General features: G+C 40.8%; 1 protein-coding gene across 1 annotated transcript in view; it reads right to left on the bottom strand.

Moving 5' to 3' along the window:
• Positions 1-554: 554 nt before the first annotated feature.
• The window catches only part of cobl (cordon-bleu WH2 repeat protein), a 90,361-nt gene continuing 70,209 nt past the window's right edge, over positions 555-20,706 (bottom strand). Inside the window, 8 exon segments of the mRNA XM_080768883.1 lie at positions 555-3,940; positions 7,354-7,647; positions 9,090-9,206; positions 10,559-10,780; positions 11,211-12,844; positions 13,085-13,225; positions 14,746-14,846; positions 16,465-16,789. Of these exon segments, the coding sequence (XP_080625009.1) occupies positions 3,860-3,940; positions 7,354-7,647; positions 9,090-9,206; positions 10,559-10,780; positions 11,211-12,844; positions 13,085-13,225; positions 14,746-14,846; positions 16,465-16,789 (2,915 nt within the window). The 3' untranslated portion in view covers positions 555-3,859.

Genomic DNA, 20,706 nt, shown 5'->3' with positions numbered 1-20,706 from the left:
TTTTCTTCTTTTTTTTTAGATTTTCATTGGTGGGCCAGTCATAATGGTCCCGCGGGCCTGAGGTTGAGTATCACTGCCATAGTCCCATAGTGACATTGCTGTTCCTTGCCCTTGGAGTGGTTGCACCACTCAAAAACAGACAGACAGACATTCCAATAAACATCAATTATAAACTGGGAATCATTTATAAAACAATGGTTTAATAAAAAAGAAAAATCTGTACATTAATGGTTAATATTTATAACATCTTATATTAAAAATTATAATTACATTCCGAAACATATTTTATAAGCAAATGCAATCGTATTTAGTACATACTATGTGATAATTGTTAAATATATTGTCCTGCTTATACATTGTTTCCTCTACGTATTGTAACACTTATTTATACACACCATCTATGACAGGCTGGAATCCTATTCAGGGTTGCTGCAGTCAGGAGCTGTCATGCGAAAAATAAATTAACTGAATTAATGTAATATTGTTACATCCATAGTGTAATCATCACAAATGCAAGGAAAACTCAACCAATTCTTGTTTACAAAATCATTTATTGAATCACAACAAAAAGGTAGACAAAAATAATAGATGTGAAATTCATCTGGGGGAAAAAAGTGCACTTGAAACTTAAAAAGCAATAGCTTATAAAACACTCAAACTAAATTAAGTAGAATGCCATTCTAGTAAGGGCCATTTAATCATCATTGTGATAATTACTCTTTAGTTTACAAAATATACAATTACTATACTATAATCAACTGCAAGATAGAGTGTGTAAATGAAACCATCTAATGGAAGGAACACTACAATTAAAGCCATCCTTAGAAACCTGTCTAAATTGCCATGGCCCAAAGAAAGAATAAACACATTTTCTTTTGAGTGTTGAAGATAAATTAATTATGCAACTCTCTGAAAATAGGTGGTGCTTACTTATATGTAGTACCTAAACACACATGACAATATGTACATCTGAATACAGTACCACGTTTTAGAAATATACTATTTAACCACGTGAGCCCTATAGCGTCATTCTGGGGCGAACATTCTGTGAAAATTGCAGATCTACAAGCTCACAACATGACAACATGATTGTGAGCTTGTAGATACAGTATAGGCTATTTTCCGCAAATACAAATACAACAATGGCTAGGGGGCCTAGTATAGAGCCCTGAATGACTGGTCAACTGGGGTTTAAGTGGCTATGATCTCAGTTGTACAACTCTCTCTTTATCATACTTGAAGTTTTCAATATAGAATAATAGCATGAAATACATTAGTTCTGAGGCATTGTCCATCAACTACACTGTGTAAAATAACTGAGAATGTAAAAATCGGTAGGGTTTGGTTCAATTTTTACACTCTCAGGACTGTATAGTTTGTTACATAATGGATAATTGCTCACTGATAAATAAACTAATCTCTTAGCTCCTGACAGTGCTGTGTGTGTGTGTGTGTGTGTGTGTGTGTGTGTGTGTGTGTGTGTGTGTGCGCATGCGCGTGTGCGTGCGCTTGTTAACTAATGTGGTTATTTTACTTGGACGACAAAGTATCTCACATGTAAATAAAACAACGTCACATGTCTGCAATGACGCTCATGAAACATTGGACCAAACCATAAGAACAAAAATGCAACTGAAAAATCACTACTTTCTCTATTCCTGAATAAATGTTTGGGATTTCCGCAGAGCACTGATTATGTAATGAAAATGATTTCAAACAGCAGCATAAAATAAGAGCAAGAGGCAAAATAAAGAATACATAGTAGCAGGCACAAGTTATGTTTAATTTATATTTATATCACAACGATGTAACGCAAAGAAAATAGCACATCTACAAGCTCAATGCACTGCAATGTAATGCATTGTGAGCTTGTGGGTTTTCTATTTTCACCACGCAACACTAGTGTTGTATGATAAGTATAAATCAGACTTAGACACCACCAGTGAAACACCTCCGAACAAAGTATTGTACAAGTTGGCATTATGGTCCAGATCTGCGCAAAATAATACACTTTCAGGACCTGACATTGTACTTTTTGTTTTTCTTGAAAGTATACTTGAAAGTATACTTGAAAAGATGTGTTTCAATTATTTTAAATGGGTTAAATATTAAGTTACACAGATATGTGTATCATCATGTCAAACATATTGCACCTTATGGATATTTACATCAAAACATCAAATGTTTAATCATATACTATAACACTGAGTGAGAAACAGTTTACGGCATCGGTAACATCTGAAGAAAATTAAGGGTGTTAAAATAAAATACAAAATAGATCAAACAACAAATGTGATCAGAAATGATAATGGGTATCATTAAAGTAAAAATAGTCTGCTTTCTTGGCACATGCAGTGTACACCGTTCCAATATATTAGTTACAATATCTACTGAATTCAAGTACGGATAACGGATGGCATGACACATAAGGTAAGTGACATGTTTAGAACTGGAATGTGCAGTACGTGTCACTAGCAAGAGAGTGGAGGCTGTCTTCAATGTGTTAGCAAGTGGTCACAAAAACATCTTCATGAAAGCAAATGTCAGAAGTAAGATCTGACTTTTCCAGCTGAAGACAGGCAGGGCATCATCTTGCTTTAAACTACAGTGCATTTTGAAAGTTTGTGATTGGCTGAAATTATCAACCCACCTGAAAATGTAGCTTCTGTTCATTAAAGTGTTGGAGACACAGGGAGACATCTGTCACTAAACAAACACTCTAATGCAATGATTACTATCAGAATATAGTGTTTTACACAAACACCTTTTGTTTTAACCAAAACATATCCCTTACCGTACCTTTAAATTAATTCTCCTTTGTTCCATCAATGATGGTGGAGAATGTTTCTTAGTCATACAGTAATCATGTAGTGTTTAAGGCACATGTTGGCCTATTCTCACTGTTTTGGCCCCTGTCCTCTGTTTGGTGTTTCAGCTAGGCTATGCAGCAGTTAAAGTGATCACTTCAATAACCATACATGGAGAAGACTGGATCATCACCTAGATCTGCATATAGGAGCCGGCCAGCAACTCTACATCTGCCTCAAACCCTTACATCTCCACATATGGAGCTGACCTGTTCTGACATTCCATATGATGATCCTTCCCCACCCTTTAGGGCGAGGTTGCTTCTCGCCCTCAGGGCGTCTTAGTGGTAGTTATACTGTATGTCTCATACCAGCCCTCGTATTTCCTGTTCTCCCTTTGTAGGTTCACCAACTTCACCTGTTACTTTTTTAGCCTGTAGTAAAACCAACTGGGTTGTTTGTGTGATTGAAAACACCTGACTCTAATTTCAATGAACAGCTAAGCAGTTTCACATAGGCCTACCTTTGCCACCCACAGACATGTGATATTGGATTTTCCGCAAAAAAATAAATCTCCTGTGTTTGATTGGGTTCTCTTAATCTACTTTTAGGACGTAAAATCTGATGTCTTAGGTCATATTCATGCATAAATATAGAAATATACATATATTCCAAGGGGTTCGCAAACTTTCAAGTACTTAGTAGTAAGTATGTTCTCTGCTAACTCAGTGAAAAGGTTTTTCTTTTTTTAATGCCAAATAGTGACAGCAACAAATGATTATAATCATCTCCCCTCAGTCATGTCATTGGAAAATGAGGTCAAACTAAAATTACCTGTCAAAGCATCAGTCCCATTATGAGCATGAATTACTCTTGTATAAGGTCCCAGGCTATCAGCTGGTGCTGTTGTGGAACAGTGGTGATTGTGATGTGATTTAAATCATGCAACTCAACTAGTTGCACCAGTGATACCAAACAAGGGTCACTTAAAATGATTCAATTCAAGCCATCTCCCCAGACTATACTTTCTACCATCTGAGGTTCTACTGTTATCATTGAGAGAGTGTTGAAGAAGTTGCTTGGATGGTCCCCAGTCTGCCATTCACTTGAACTGTCTTGGTGGGCGCAGCTACCTAGATGGTAGAGACACAAAATAAAATAAAAATGACTCTTGCCTGGTGACAACATGCATTAACAACATGCTGCAAAGAAAATATCCCATTCTTTGATCTTGTGATTGTAATTAACTGTACACGGAAAACAAGACTTAATATATCAAACATGTGGACTAATGTCGTATTACATTTAGGTTAAGGTAGTTTCAGTTTTGGGTTAGGGTTGTTTCCGATTTGGGGTAGGGGCTTGACTGACAGATTGCCGATTGGGTTTAAAATTAAGGGACTGCCTGCTTCTCAGAGTAAACCATTCTTACCATTGAGTATTTCCTCCCTAGTTATTAGCAATGTCAGCTTTAAACTGCATACCTGCTTTGCTAAATAGTTTGAACAGGTTCTCCTCTGGAGGCTTCATTTATTTCTTGACCTGAAAGTGAACCCATCCTCTCCTTCAACACATCACATACAAGTTTACAGCAGTTCAGTACTGTATATCTGTCAGCTGAATCTTTGTGCATGTTAGAATCTACGCTCCACTTCCACTTCCCCAGCTGCTGTACCCTAGGAGGGCTTTGTTCTGCTCAGGGCGAGTTCCAATTAAGGTAAGGTAAGAAATGAGAAATCTCAAACAACACGGCTGCCAGGGCTTCAGAGATGTGTCTCTTTCTGTGAATATTTCTCTTTCCTCTGTGTGTCTCTATGTTCTATCTACTCTTAGGCTTCATCCACACCTACATAAACGTAGCGTTTTCGTTTTCCTTTTAGTTTTCGTTTTTTTAAATCTCTCTGTCCATATGACCAATGGCAAGACCCATGCAAAACTCCGTTTACATTGTCCACACGGGAACACACAGGCGGAGTTTAAAAAAAATACACTGTGGCAGGAGTTTTCCAAAAGATGCGTTTATATGGACCAAAAACGCGTTTGCGTGTGGGCGACCCCCCCAAAACGCATATAAAAACCTACGTTTATACGTTTACCCGGATACGTGTGGACAAGGCCTTACTCTTTCCGAGAGTCTCCTCTCTAACTTTAGTTGTCCTTTCCCCCAAATAGAGTTACCGGTAGTCATGTATATGATTTTATAGACACTAGAATTGTTGACAGGAATCAATGTTTGGGAGACATGCAGGACAGGTACATTGATTATTTTTTCTTTTACTGCCTAAAGTTATTGATAGGTTGAATGTAATCTGACAGGAAACAGGGAAAGAGACGGGGGGAAGACACGCGGCAAAGGCCGCCGGGATCGGGAGTCGAACCCGCGGCACGCCGTCAGGCTGGCTCAGGCTCAGCAGCCTAGGTGTCCAGACTTGAGCCAACCATCCGGGCCAGGTACATTGAATTTAATCCATGATAGGCCATGAATTTAGTTTTCACATCTGCTTCGCAAATATATTGAAACCACATTCAAACTGACATCCATATAGGTAAAAAAAAACTTTCATTTATTTTTTCATAATGCTTCGCATTACGATGCATTGCCGTTGACAGCTTAGGCCCCCTACACACTGCACAACGATTATGCTGTCGGGGAGCGTTTTTGGCACTCGCCGGCAAAACCCCTAATTAGACGCAAGATTAGGCTTTGATGTGTGTGAAAGGCTCTGCGCAAAGATCCATACTCTGTGTATTGTGTCTGATATGTTACGACCTGTATTATTATTATTATCCAGTGGCGATAAAAGCGCTTGCCGATGCCTTCCAGAGCGTTTCTGAATATCTAGCAGGTTTGATATTTGACTCTCTCGCCGACTGGACATCGTACAGTATGAACAGGGTTGCGACCGCGTGAATTCCGTTGTGTCCGAGCATAGGCATGGCTGAGGCATGGTAACGCCTCGCCTGCCTGTGATTGGTCTACACTGCCCGTCTTGACTGTCCTCCGAGACGCGAGGTCCGTGGTGAGATTGGCTGAGAATGACAGATTTGGGTGTGTTCTAAATAAAGTGCTAGTGTTGATTATCGTGTATTAATCTAATTATAGTAAACTAATACTATCATCATCATCATCATACTATAATCATACTATAATTCTGACAATGTCTGTCTGTCTGTCTGTCTGTCTGTCTGTCTGTCTGTCTGTGTCTGTGTCACTGTGACTGCCGTAGCTCCTCACTGCCTACACCAATCACTCCCACTTTTCACACAGGCATTGACCATAATAATATGGAGGTCTTAACGAAGCCCTTTCTCCAATTTAACAACTTATAAATTAATCATTAATTTATTAGTGAATTAACAATGCGAAAACACACCCAGGGCGCAGTACCCCCTGCGGCCACATGGGGGGGGGGGGGCAATATCTGACAACGGGTAAGGACTAGTTACACTAAAAAAGATAAAGATGAAGGGAAAATAGACCTTTTTATAGTACAATAATGTTTCAAGTTTACACATACAAACAAATTACACAATAATCAACACAAACACTTTATTTTAGAACACACCCAAATCAAATCATATTATGGTGTGCATGTTCAATCAATTATTCCATCAAAGCAAACGGCATAAACAATATCAGTTTGCCTCTTCTACAAAAATAAAACGTACAAGTTAGCGTTCTCTTGTATCATACCATACTACTTGTATTATTTCCCACCACGGAGTAACCTCACAAATCGCATCAGACTATCCAGGCATCCAGCATATCCACCTCGGAGGACAGGTGTGTGTGTGTCAAAAGTTTAGCATCCTGTCTGCTCTACATTTCGTCCTGTATTCTGTGTGTGTGCGTGCGCAGAGAGAGAGAGACAGAGACAGAGAGAGAGAGGGGGGGTCCTATGTCGGTCTCCTGCATGTACGTGAGACGCGTCAAAATGAATTGAAATAAAAAACTAATGTAACAAATGTAGCCTATATGTATTGGGTCTGGATCGCATATTGGTTAACTCTTGCAGTGTGTGATCCCTAGTCGGCTATTTAGTGTGAAAGCCACGAAGTCAAAATTACAGACGATTTAACGCTATCTACAATTCTACAGTATATAGCAAGAATGGGGTAGTGTCAAATACTTAACGATCTGACTCCCCGACTACTATAAATCCTTCAGTGTGTAGGAGCCATTAGTACATCTAATTTTTTAATATAAAGCGGAAGTGGAGCCTCCTCCCCACTTCCGTTTTGTCTTTACAGTCGCGCAAATGTATCCTAATATAAATAGAAATCATCTAAGCATATATATAGCTTGCTGCTTAGCAGAAATAGAAGAAGAAAAAAAAACCTCTAAAAATATATTTTGTGAACAGAAATGATAAATAGATTGCTCGGATTTGGGGAGGTGTAGTTCCAGACTACACCTCAGACGCATTCGGAGATTGTGGAATAGTTGTCTGGCTACGCGAGACTAACTGAAATGCATTCTTAAAGAATTCTTCTTCTTTAAAGAATCAGAACTCTGTGTTGTGGATAAGTTGTTAGGTGGTTCTACCTTCTTGAGCCTCTCGGCAGCAGATCCGGAGCGGATGGATTCCAGCATGGCTTCTCTGGTCAAGGCAGGGTCAGCGCCAGGATGCACAACCCCACTGAGCTTAGCCACGGCTGGGGCTGGAGGTGGGGGTGGAGGTCCGGTTGGCGCTGGTGGAGGTAGGACCCCTGCATGTGGAGGCAGAGGTGCGGTGAAGGGAGGAGGAGGAGGGGAAGTGAAGGTGGGAGGACTCTTCTTCTCCTCCACCACGGCATCTTTCCTGAAGTTGTCCAGCTCCTCAGCCGCCTCTGATTTGGTCTGTGGAGTGTAGAGAGGGGAAATGGTGGGTGCAAAGCACACAGACAGCTGCTTATAGAAACACAAGCGAAGAAAGTGCAAATATTATATCGTAAATAATATGACGTATTACTGTATGTATCGGCAGTGCACACGCACATGCGCAGACAAACACACAAGTAAATTGCTTTAAAGGACCACTTCACCACTTTTCAACATCTCTTCATATAATTGGTCCTCACTAATGTTCATAATAAAACACCACCATTTTTTTCCTACTCTGTCTGTGTCTCATAAGAGGGCTGTGGGCAGTTCAGACACCCGTCCACCAGTGACATCCTCGTTAGGCAGATATTCTTTTAAACAAGATTTGTTTTTAAATATATTTAGATTTGTATTATCGTGAGAACGATGGCTTCCATTTTTGCATTGCAACTTTTCAGGAAAAGAAAGTCTGCTGTTTCTATTAGAAAAAAATGTGTGGTATTTTATCATGAACATTAGTGAGGACCAATTATATGAAGATAAGTTGAAAAGTGGTGAAGTGGTCCTTTAAGTCCATTAAGTCATCACAAAGCTCAAAGTTCAGATACGGCTGCTTCACAAAGATCACAAAAACAAAATTCTGTTCAGATTTTATCCTTTTTATACTCGACAAATGGTTTCATGAAAACTATCATTCAAAGACGGTCTACTATATTTATCTTCAATCAAAACAAATGAAACTTTTCCCTTAAAAATAAAATCCCAAAGGCTGTGAGTCTGATTTAGTAATGCAACATTCCAGAGATTCCATCACTGGTCAGGAACATTCTAGAATAGAACCGCAGATGGGCCTCGGTTACAACAGCACATTTCCTGGCCCTTTCATTCCACATGGCTCCTTACATGACAACAAACCACAACTCCCAGTCCACACAGAGGGATTCAAATAGAAACCAACACACATATTGTTGCTGTCGGGCAGAAACCTCTTATCTCCATATTTTAACCTTTTGTGTTTTTTCGTAAATTAATGTCTACTTGGTCATACTACAGCTTCACGCAAAATTATCAACTTTTGCAACTTATTTCATTTGAATCCTGAAAATGTTTTGGACATACGTACTTTCCACCCCACATAGACGATATGGTTTCTTGCATGAATCTGTGATTACGTAAATATCTAAACTACATATAGCTATGTATTAATGACATTAACCCTAGTGTCCCCATTATATATATTATAATATTGCAGCTGTTGAGGCCGCGTACTCAGACATGCATACAGCCATACACACTCGGTCACTCATTGGAGCGGTTTGGCACCGCTCAAAAAAATAACTGATATAAGTGAAACCCTGTACTGTATTACAATAATTTGCAATTATGAATAACATATGAATACATCACAATAAGTAAGTAGTGTGGGGACATCTATATCAGATCTATGTCAGAGAACATGAATGTTGAGATCATTTTACCTTCCTTAGCTTTCCAGAGCTGCCCTTTGCCCTGATGGCAGCCAGTAGAGCAGACCTCTCGTTCTCCTCCTCCTCATGAGATGGCTTCTTCGTGCTGCTGGTAGTAGATCCAGATAACTAATAATGAGATAGGAAGATCATTAAATAACCAATTAAAAACACACATTTTAATTACACTTATTTACGCTTAGGCCCTACATCAGTGGTTCTGAACCTTTTCTGGACAAGGGCCCACTTGAAAATCATGAAAGTGTTTGTGGCCCACTAGCACTGCAGCCTATCGGAAGTCAGGTAACTCAGAGCATGAGTTATTATTATTATTTTTTTTTTAATTTTTATCCCACGATTTTGTAACCCAGTTTTCTTTTCACCCAGTGCCAATTACCTAATGTAATCCTGGGCGCTACACTTCCTCTGCCAACCTGGGGGGGCAGCGGACTGACCTCATGCCTCCTTCTATGCATGAGGAGTCCAAGCTGCTTCTTTTCACCTGACAGAGGGGAATTTCCCCGGCCGGACGTAGCACGTGGAAGGGACACGTTATTCCGACCAGTTTTTGTGAGGGTATCTACCCTAGGGGACACAGGGAGAACATGCAAACTCCACATAGAAAGGCCCTATCGCCAACCCCCGCCTCGGGTATGGGTACTGATGACGCGGAGGAGGGAACACGCCGCCGGTGCCCACAGCGTCCCCAGCAGGAATCGAACCCAGGACCTTCTAGCTGTGAGGCGACAGCACTACCAACTGTGCCACCGTGCCCCTGAGCATGAGTTATTTTAATGATTAATAAATCTATTGCACTGTATTCCGGCTTGGATCAACATAACTATCGTAGTGTACTTAAGTTCGTATTTATTTGTATCATATACATTATATTTTATATATTATCTTTGTTATACGATATTATATTATCTTACACTATTGCATTTATTATTATTGTTATTGCTACTACTACTTGTATTTGCCTGTATCTCCTCCCTGTCTACCCACCCTAGAGTCGGGTTCTGCTTGACGTTTCTTCCTAAGGGGGAGTTTTTCGGACAGAACTTTGTCGCTCTACATGTAAAGTGTCTTGAGACAACTTGTTGTGATTTGACACTTTAATAAAATTGAATAAAAATGTATTTTTTTTAAATGTTTGATTGTGGCTTACGCCTTTATTTAATATTTTATAGAGGGACAGACAGTAGGGTGACAGGAAATGAGGAGAGAGATGGGGGGGGTGACATGCAGTAAAGTACGTCAGGATCGGGAGTCGAACCCGCGGCACACTGCCAGACTGGACTACCAGCTAGGGTGCCACGGCCCAGGCCCAATATAATCTTTTAATATTAATGTTATATTATCATTAAAATCTTAGTGTTTTGGCAATTATTTGGTGGCCTACTTGCAATACCCTCTTGGCCCACAGGTTGAGAACCTCTGCCCTACATGTAAATAAATTGTCTCTCCATTCATGACGTCACCTTCTTCAGTCTCTCCTTCCCTCCCCCAGTCTGGATGGCATCCATCAGGCTGCTGTGGAGAGATGTTTCCTTGTGAATAGACTTGCAGATCACCGGCCTGAACTTCTTCACAGGCCCAAACACTGTCACCTGGCGTGGCTCGGGGAGCACGCCGTCACTGGACGTTTCTGGTTTCTTAGGCAGCGCTGGATGGGGGGCTGTGGTGTCCGTCTCTTTGTGGCTCTGGTAATATAATAACAATATGTAATATAATAAATAATATGTGATGGTGTACAACAAAGTGTCCAGACATAAAAATCAGGACATTTCAGAGTGCATTATTATCACACTAATAATGTTCACCTACCACAAAAATAATTGAGAATATTCATGTACAGTACAAGTAGCAAACCAAAGCTGTTATCTTGGTAACCACTCTAATCCAGCCCTACACACGGTTTAAATATTATTTTTGTTATGGTTACATGCAGTTAATATATCATGATGGCTTAGAATTGTGATTCAACTTTCAACCGGGACTATGTTTGAGGTGTCCCGATATATAATACATGGTTTACTTTTGGTGTGAAACTACAAAACGGTCTTGCACATCTAATTTGGCTGTTCCACCATGTGGAAATATGTTCTTCTTAAAGCATGATACAGTACATACAGTGACACTGAACTGGGCTGGGAACGGTGTCGTGGAGGCTGGAACCTCTTTGGTGATTGACCGTAGAGGAGGGTATTGCAGGGAGCTAGTCCGTGAAGGGCTTCTGCCCCGGACATGTTGGAGATGGTCTCTGCCGTAAGTAGTGGTCAGGTTCATTTGGGCGGGGCTATTGGGTCGAAAACACTTAGTGTTGGTTATTTCTGCTTTCAAATTCTTGGAGTTTTCTTTGGTGGATTGAAGGCTACTAGCACATGCTCCCCCATCCTGTCTCACTTCCTCATGAGCTGTCTGCCTCTCGGAGATGTACTCATTAGAGCTCATTGATGTCTTTGGGTCAGGAGGGTGAGACATGGATTCAGAACGATTCACTGTACTTTCTGACACAAATGACTGAGTAGAGTGGCGTGGGTTCACATATATAGATCGACCCTTCTGGTAGGTGGAACTGCCTGTCCTAAGAGTAGCAGAATCTGGGTTGCTGGGTGTAATGTCAGGTTTAGCTGAAGTCTTCGGGGTGTACTTGGTGATGGCAGACGCCACATATTGGCTGGAGGTTCTCCTTGATGGTTTGAGGAAGGACAGGTCTCTTTTCTGATCTTGGATGGCCGTAGTTTGAGGGGGAGGTTTACTGTTGGGCTGCTGCGGAGGTTCTGAAACGGGAACTTTGCTCTCCTTGTCTATCTGCTTTTCCTTTTTCCTTTCGACAACTTCTTTCACTGGTTCCTGGACAGTTTCCTTCACTGTCTCTTTAAGCTTGACATTCTCTGCCAGCTCATGAGCTGAAACTTGAGCAATTTTCAAGCCCTCTGTCTTGTGGGTCATCTCAGCCCTTTCTGAGACAGCGACAGGATTATTTTTCAGGTCAACCTTGTCACTAACACTCCTGCTGGAGGCCATAGAACTGTCTTGTTTTTCATTTGAGCTCCAGAAGGCTTTGGCTTTCCCCAACAGAGGAGATGCTTCACTGTTGTAAACGTCCAGCTCAGACGAACCACCAAATTTGTTACGGCACAATCCCGCTTTCACCATGTTCCCCTGCTCATCAATTTTGATGGCACCCGTGGTTGGGGTGATTGCCGGCTTCTCCATCACAGCATGACTACTAGAACCATTAGGTTTGGGCGGGACGATGGTGAAGGTTTTCATACCAAACCGAGATGTGCCGCTGCAGGTTATCTTGCTATGTGAGGTGTTGTTACTGTTGTGGACCCTGTACATAGGAATATGCCCATCCTCATCCATCAACGTTGATCGCTGATTGGTTGGGGGCAGACTATTCTTCTTTTCGGGAACAGTGAGAGTGTTGCTTTTAACGGGATCAGGTTTAGTCTTCATGCTCTGCTTCCGTTTCTGCACATCGAGATTCGTTTTTGACACCGTGCTTTTTAGTTTTCCTTCTGTCGCTGTGTTCCTCTCTGCATTGCTTTTAACTGTTGCCACTGTTGTTGATGTCTTTTTCTCCTCGTTCAGCATGCCATTCATACACCTATTCTCCTGTGATTGGCTCAGCTGTGCTGCCTGATGACGTGTCTCCTGAGAGTTCACACTGCTAGTTTCCCGGCTGCCGTTGGCCATACAAGCGTTGTTGTTCTTGTTCTGTATCTCCCCACTGGACTGGTGACTTAAGGTGAGATCTAGAATTCAGACAAGACGGCAAAAAGTGAATACACCTACATACAACATGTCTCCTTTCTGTCTAAAGTTTAAGATCAAGTTGGACAAAACAACATTTGATTTGTAAAAACAAAACAAACAGACATGTTCTTGTCATTAAACTGTTAAATTGGGATGTTATTGAACCTAGTCAAACATATCAAACAGTCTACATTTCAAATAAGGAAATACATTTTCAACAAAATGAACTCTCTCTGTACCTTTGCAATCAGCTGACTGGATTCTGGTCAGTGGCTCTGTCTCATTGTCTGTAATGTTCAGTTCATAGTCATCCAGGACATCATCTATGGCTGTGACTGGCACATCCATGTCTACGATAGACACTGGCACGTAATTTCTGTCTGTGGACATAATGAGTCTTTTAGTGAGGCAATACACACATGGGTGATATCCAGCATTGGGAAAACAATGAGTATTATAATAATCACTATGCAATTAAAATTAACAACAAATATTAATTCGTTTTTAAAAAGATATGGGGCTATACTGTATCTTTCGCCACCCCTTAACCCTTATCCCTACACTAATTTGCCATGTTTTAGTATTTAAAAAAACTTTGAAATAGTTCAAATAGCCGATCTACAAGCTCACAATGTCTCTATGTAGATCGGCTAGTTGAACTATTTTAAATTGTTTTTCAAAATAGTAAAAAATGGCAAATTAGTTTAGGGATAAGGGATAAGCGTGGCGCAAGATGGAAAAGTCTCAGGCAATCAGGTCTCAGATAAAAGTTACTTTATAAGAACTTATATAACACCAGGAGAAATTGAATGAATTTGATCCTGATTCCTAACATTGCTGACTTATGTTACAAATGTAGTGAACATAAAGGTACCCTATTCCATTGCTTATGGGAATGTGAGGAGATTAAAACATTCTGGAGGTCTTTGGTACATTATATCTCTCAGATTATGTCAGGTCCAGTTCCTCTCTGACTTAAATTATGTATACTCAGTATTTATCCATTAAATTGTGCACTAAAGAATAAAGAAAGACAAAATTGACCTCTGCCTGTTATAGGCCAGACTCTCAATTGAGTCAATTGCACGTTGCATGTTGGAAAAATGTCAATTTTGTCAGTTTATCACATGAGAAACTAACATATCATATGTAATTAGGAAGAAACCTGCTGTATTCTATAAGATATGGGAGAGGTTCTTGGACTTCGTTAAGCGTGGTGACATTGAAGAGGCCTTGGATGGTTAATTATCAGCTGTTTGGTTGGAGTAAGGAACTGTGATGGGGACATATGTGCATTTGTATATGTTTGTTTAATTGTACAGTATATGATGTGTTTAAAAATTGATGTGTTTAAAAATTCATGGACATATCCTGTTGTTTTAGTGTTTGTGCTGCCATTTATGTGTATGGAAAAATATATTTGTGAGAATACTATGTTGCATAAGAAAATTAATAAACATATGTTTAAAAAGAAAAATCACACCTGTGTGAACCAAGTGGCGCAACTCCCCTCTCTAAAAGCTGAATAACTCATAATCTACGGAGCTCTCCATGGTTTGGTCCATTAGCGCGATTTTTGGAGGTTTTTGCTGATAATCCGGTGGTCTAGATGGAAACATTGGCGCTTTCTAGAGCAAGGATGGCTATATTTTAGGTCGCTAGCATTGACGCTAATTATGTAGCAACAACGTCCACACACGGGTGCGTGCGCACACCAGTGGTGCACGCGCACATGCACGGCACTACACACACGGGTGCGGGTGCACACCAGTGGTGCACGCGCACACATGCGCACACCACTCGTGCTCAAAGACACACACACGTACACAGGTACACAGGTACACGGACAAAGCTGGTTGTAGAAGTGGTTGCACCACTTAAAAATATATACAAGCCTCACCTGCTACATCTGCTTCAAAAGTCTGACTGAGCTGGACAGTGACTTCTGGGTCTTTCTCATAGCTGTCCTTTAACCTGCCTGACTTCTTTAGGCTGATGTGTCTGAGAAAATAGAAAATTGGCACAGAAAATGGTCTTTCCATACATCCATCAACAAGACATGCACACAGACACACGTACTGTATAGTCTACAATACTGCATATTCCAAAGACACTTTGGACAGTGGTTCAACAAGCAGTGGGTGGTTTGCTCAAGGGTGCTTTGGCGGTAATAGGTACCCCCTCCCCCATTCCTGGGATTAGGGCCACTATAGACAAAAGGCTAAATACAGTTCAAATAGCAGAGGGGAGGGGGGACTTTTAGTTTTTAAAATATGAAACTGATTTAAAAAAAGAAAGAAAGAAAAAGATTTACATTAGTGTCTGAAATGTGCAGCTATAAATATATTATTACCACAGAGTTCATGTTTCCTTTATTCTCTATTCAAGAGTTCAACAGAGCATTCTTATGAGTCACTGATGTATTAGCCATAACAAATTGCAAAAGGGAGGCCAAACCAAATAGAATTTGTCTTCAAGAGACTTGGACGGGAACACTTCTCCTGAACGACTCTGAGAAAGCAGGGTTATGGCGCTTTCCTGGAAGCTGGAGGAGCAAGCGGCTACAGGAAGGGCCCCAAGATTCATAAAGTTTGTCTGAGTGAGAGCACTGATCAAGGATCACTGATTCAGGCACATTACCATACACATTTCACAACAACTTAAAAGGGCAAAAAGTGAGCGTGGGTCAGCAATCATTTTCCCAGAAAGACTTTGAATAAGGGCCTAGAATCATAACTATGAAAGCACAGCACTATGGGTTATGGCTGCCAGCTTTGGCCACAGCTCAAATACAACACACGGCAGGCGCTGCTCTCAGTTAGTACTACTGCCATTGTGACGTGACAATCAGGAAAAGACACCGATTCTCCATATGTGAAACTAGACCATAAAGCAAACTATGAAATTTAAGCACATTGTTTGTGTAATATTTGCTTTTTTAAGTCACTGGCCAATCATTAGTCATAATGGCCAAACGTTAGGTGATAATCAAATTCAAAATGGCTCCCAAGCAATTTGGATCTTAATTGCTTTGTTAAAGGGATATTTCACTTTCAAATAAAAATTGTATATGGAAAAATCACGGCCCCCTGACACATTCAAAATGTCCTTCACAATGACATGTAGTACCTGTAAGATGTAAATATTTGTTTTGGCTTTCAACATATTGGTTGTATCTGTTTTGGGTGGAAAAAAGAAGGAAAGAAAAAAGGCCACTGGGACTATATAAGCAGAAGCTGGCTGCAGTGTGGTAGATGCTACGTATGGAGATGAATGGCATGAATACTGTGAAACATGAGGTGAGTAAGAGAGTGAGGCAGACCCTCTGAATCATAGGTTGACAGGACCACCCAGACACACTAATGTAATGTAATGTGTCTCTGTCTCGCTACCCACAATATGTTTGCAATAAAGTTGCTGGATGAACAAAGGGTCATAAATTAAGGTCAATACATTACTGAAGCTTTGGTGTACTCTGTCTCTCTCACCCACACACCCACACTTAGCACCACTTTCCCCTCCGTGGAATGCTACCTGCTGTTCGTTCCTGACATCTGAAACCCAGCTTCCCTTGTATTCCCTCTTTTGTCTCCCGTTTCAATCTCTTCCACTGCCGTACCTGTGGCTGGATCCCCAAGTGGCACATCCCTCGTCACTGTCACTGGAATTGTCCCTCGCTGGTCCCAGTGGTCTGTCTCCAGCTCCACCTCCTCCACTGCTTCCGTCCAGAGACAAACTCCCATCCGGAGACGTGGGCTGGGTGTCTGAGGGAGAGCTGACCAGGCCTGAGTCCTCGCATTCGGCCATGCCCTCGGAGGCAGCGTATCCCTGGTCGGGCAGGCTGCTGCCTGCGCTGCTGCCCACTGACAGGGTCTCCTCCTCAAGGATGTCGGCATCTGGGCTCTGGCCACCTGTCACAGGCCTCTGCAGGGAATGGAGCCAGGCTAGCAGAGGAAAATATGAGAGAATATCAATCAATAAATCAATCAAACTTTATTAAAGACAATGGTCCATAGTGACATAAATAATTTAAAAAAATATATTTCGCCATCCATTGTTATTGCAAGTGGTGGACAATAACGAAGTACATTTACTTGAGTATTTGTGCTTTACTTGAGTATTTTATTTTAGGGATACTTACGACTTTCGCTCCAATACATAACCCAAATATTGTACTTTTTACGCCACTACATTTTTAGGAAGGGAAAAAGTACAAAACCACTTGGTTTCAAAAATAGTGAACAAATCTTATGCATTGTATTGCGATGCGTTGTAGATGGGCTATGTTCAATTTGGGGGGGAAATTTCAATACAGCAAAACATTATTTAAAAAAAGAAAATGTACTTTGTAATTTTTAACACTTAAATAAGTATAATATTTCACTTTCCAAAAAAACCTTTCATGTTTTGAAAGGTTGAAATGACCTCGGTCATTTCATCGTCTGCTCAGGCTTATGTGAACACCCAAACCCATTGTAACTTAATACTCCATTTTAAACCATGATAGATTTATTGAAAACACCCGTCTTTTTTCTGGTGACTGATACTGTCCTTCTAATACGCGAGGGGCTGTGTTTTTTCCATTTACTGTTTTCATGGTGGCGCTATAACAGGCCGAAAATGTGGGGCATCCAGCAGGGGGTGTGTGTGCAAAGTTTGGCCTAACGGTGCAGAAGATTAGCTGGTAACAGATGGACGGACACACTAATGGACACACACACACACACACACACGGACGGAGGGAAAAACATACTCTCCCCATGCCTTCGGCCTGGTGGAGACAATAAATGAAAACAGTAAATGAAAAAACCCGGCCCCTCACATAGTAGAAGGACAATATCAGTCACAAGAAAAAGACGGTGTTTCAAGTTACAATGGCAGCTAAAATCAAGCAACTTAAAAACTGTCTGGGGTGTTCACATAAGCCTGAGTAGATGATAAAATGACCAAAAGTTTTTTTAAGTGAAATATCCCTTTAAGTACTCCAGTACTCAGGTAAAATTTTGACAGAGCAACTTTCACTTTAGCTGAGAGAAATATTTGACCAGTAGTATCTACGTATAGTGACTCAAGTACTGGGGTTGAGTACTTTGTCTACTGCTGGTTATTATCTCTCGCAGTCATAGTTGTTGGCATGGCTCATGTTGCTCTTACATCATACTTAGGGGATAGGATTGGAAACCCCACCCGACAGGGTGAGAGGAACACGGCGGCTGCCATATGCATATGGTCACGACTGGATTAGGCAAACAAAAATATTGGCACATCAAAGCTTGAGAACTTTTGCAGAGAACAGGTACATTTGCAGAGAAAGATAAAGCACAGATACACAGCAGGAGAAAAGCACAGAGATGGAAGGGTAGAGAAAGCAGAGGAAGTATTCATGAGTTTCAACACGTACACACACAGAGACACACACACACACACACACACACACGCACACACACACATACACTCATGCACTGTTACACCCAAATAAATGTAAATCAAACACCAAAAACTGAGGCCAAAGAGGCCACAGGCAAAAAGTGCAACCACTTCTGGCTTGATAAAACAGATTTAATGATGTGTGGGTGGACTTACTGTAAACAAACCGTTTTAATTAGGTTTTTACAGTAAGAGTCCCCAATGACAGATATACTACTGACATAGCATTGCTTCATCTCTTTAGTACAGTCATGCTCTGGTCAGCCCTCTGGGCTTTGGGGAGCTCATTTAGTCAGTTACTGATCTCATTGAACTGCAGTCCAACGGAATAAAAGTCAATGTACCATTTGTTAGGTTTCACAGCAGTCAAGCCAGCGTGCACGGCACAGAGAGGCCATGAGGCCATACTATAAAATGACTTAAACAGCACATGACCTTATTTGAAAAAGGAAAAAAAGCTGTGTGAGTCAACTTGTCTCTTCCATTAGCGAATCGTATTTATATGCACATTTGTTGTGTTGTATAGTGTGTTGTGCTGTACTGTATGTGTGTGATTGTGTACATATTAATTCAGCATGTTCATGTGTGTCTTTAAATGTGTCTCTCTTCACTGGTGTGTATATGCATGTGTCGAGGGTGCATGATTTAATCTTAAGTGTTTCGCCGCATTTCTGTTTGCACATGTGTGTGTGTGTGTGTGTGTGTGTGTGTGTGTGTGTGTGTGTTTGTGCACGTGTGTGCGTGCCAGGCCTGTCAGTTTTGGGCCTAGTCCTAATGGTGTGGACTGAGACATTGAGTTCTAGGAGATGTGGTGATGACTCACAGGGCTGTCCTCCCAGCTTCTTCCCAGCAACGCCTTAGTCATGCCAGCTGCAGCCACAGCACGGATGCATGCACACACACACACACACACACACACACTCGCACGCACGTGCACGCACTCACTCACACACACACACACACACACACACACACACACATGCGCGCTTGCACGCACGCATGCACGCACACACACTCACCCCCAATTAAGTGTACTTGTTCAAACTGTACAAACATGCACACAAACTAATAATGTATGCACGAGAACACACAGAACCACCATGCACGCTTTAACGGTCATTCCCAAACCTCACTCAAAGTAAGCACCAATATCTGACACATTTTTACACAAATGTGACCTTTTCATACCACAATAAAAGAACATGCAAAAACGGAGGTAAAGAAAGTATTCTCTACTCCTTCATTTCCAAAACCGTGGCATCAAAGCATGACAACAATTCAACTCCATTCCGAAATAACCATCAACCATCAACAGTCTTCAGAATATTTAATGTGAAATTATCCTTTTTCAAACACACCATAATGTATATCGTTTTTAAAGATAATAATTTTCCACTGTTTGTAATACATTTCACATGCTTTTGATATCAATTATGAGACAACGGGCTCAGAGAAGGTTCTGAACTCAAAGAAGCAGCTTAGAGCAGGCAGAGCAACATTATATTTTATATTTTGGATTAAAAATGTCAAAGGCTCCTTCAGAAGATGTGTTTAGTACTTCAGTTGCAGTACAGAAAATCGGACGAGAACCGATTTATGTAGAAAATAAATTAAGGAAGAAAATCCTTAATCCTTAAAAGGCTTAACATATGTTGTATTCCTGTAGAACCAAAACGTAAACAGTTCCCTCTTATCTAATCTTATCCATTGAAATATTCACTACAGAAAGATTCTTCATGTTATATTTTGACATTAATTTCCTGAGCAATGAGCAACAAACCCAACTTGACTGTACTCATCTTTTTTGTTTTCCCATTGGACAAAAGTACTAGGGCATATCGTACCTAGTGCCTGATAACAGTGCCATCTTTGTATCACCTTCATCAAGGTTCAAAGCGTCACGACAGACATAAAAATGCATGGAAGTTCCCATACACTGTAAACAAACTTTTAAACTAGTCACTGTAAATATGAAATGATTTGAATCACTGTTGAGCAACTGCATGACCTATTTCTTGCCTAAAATGGTATAAGAAAGGATTGTACAGGTGAAATAGAGACAGAATTTGTGATAACATTAGCATGTTTAGCACTCTCCCACACAGAGGGTTGGATGTCATTATTATAATCCACTTGGGTACTATCTGAAGTGGAAATGTAGTAAAGTAGTAGAGTAGAGTAGAGTCAAGTACAGTCGAGCCGAGTTGAGCTGGTACCATGAAGTGGAAAAGGACCCAGAGCATATTGATACCTTTGTAAAGTGTCATGAGTCTCTGAGCCACTAGCTGACCTGGGTTGAATACATCAAGCTGTAATGTAGTCATGCATCTAGATCTAGCCTTTTCAAATGTACTGCAAAGCCTTCGAATATTAAATCAATGTCAAGGGAATATCCTGGCTCTCTTTTACACAGAGAGTGTGTGTGTGTGTGTGT

Source organism: Protomyctophum bolini, assembly GCF_963924005.1.
Source record: "Protomyctophum bolini genome assembly, chromosome: 7".
Classification (NCBI taxonomy): Eukaryota; Metazoa; Chordata; class Actinopteri; order Myctophiformes; family Myctophidae; genus Protomyctophum; species Protomyctophum bolini.
Note: the sequence above shows the minus strand (reverse complement) of the source record. Positions and strands in the feature narration are given on the sequence as shown.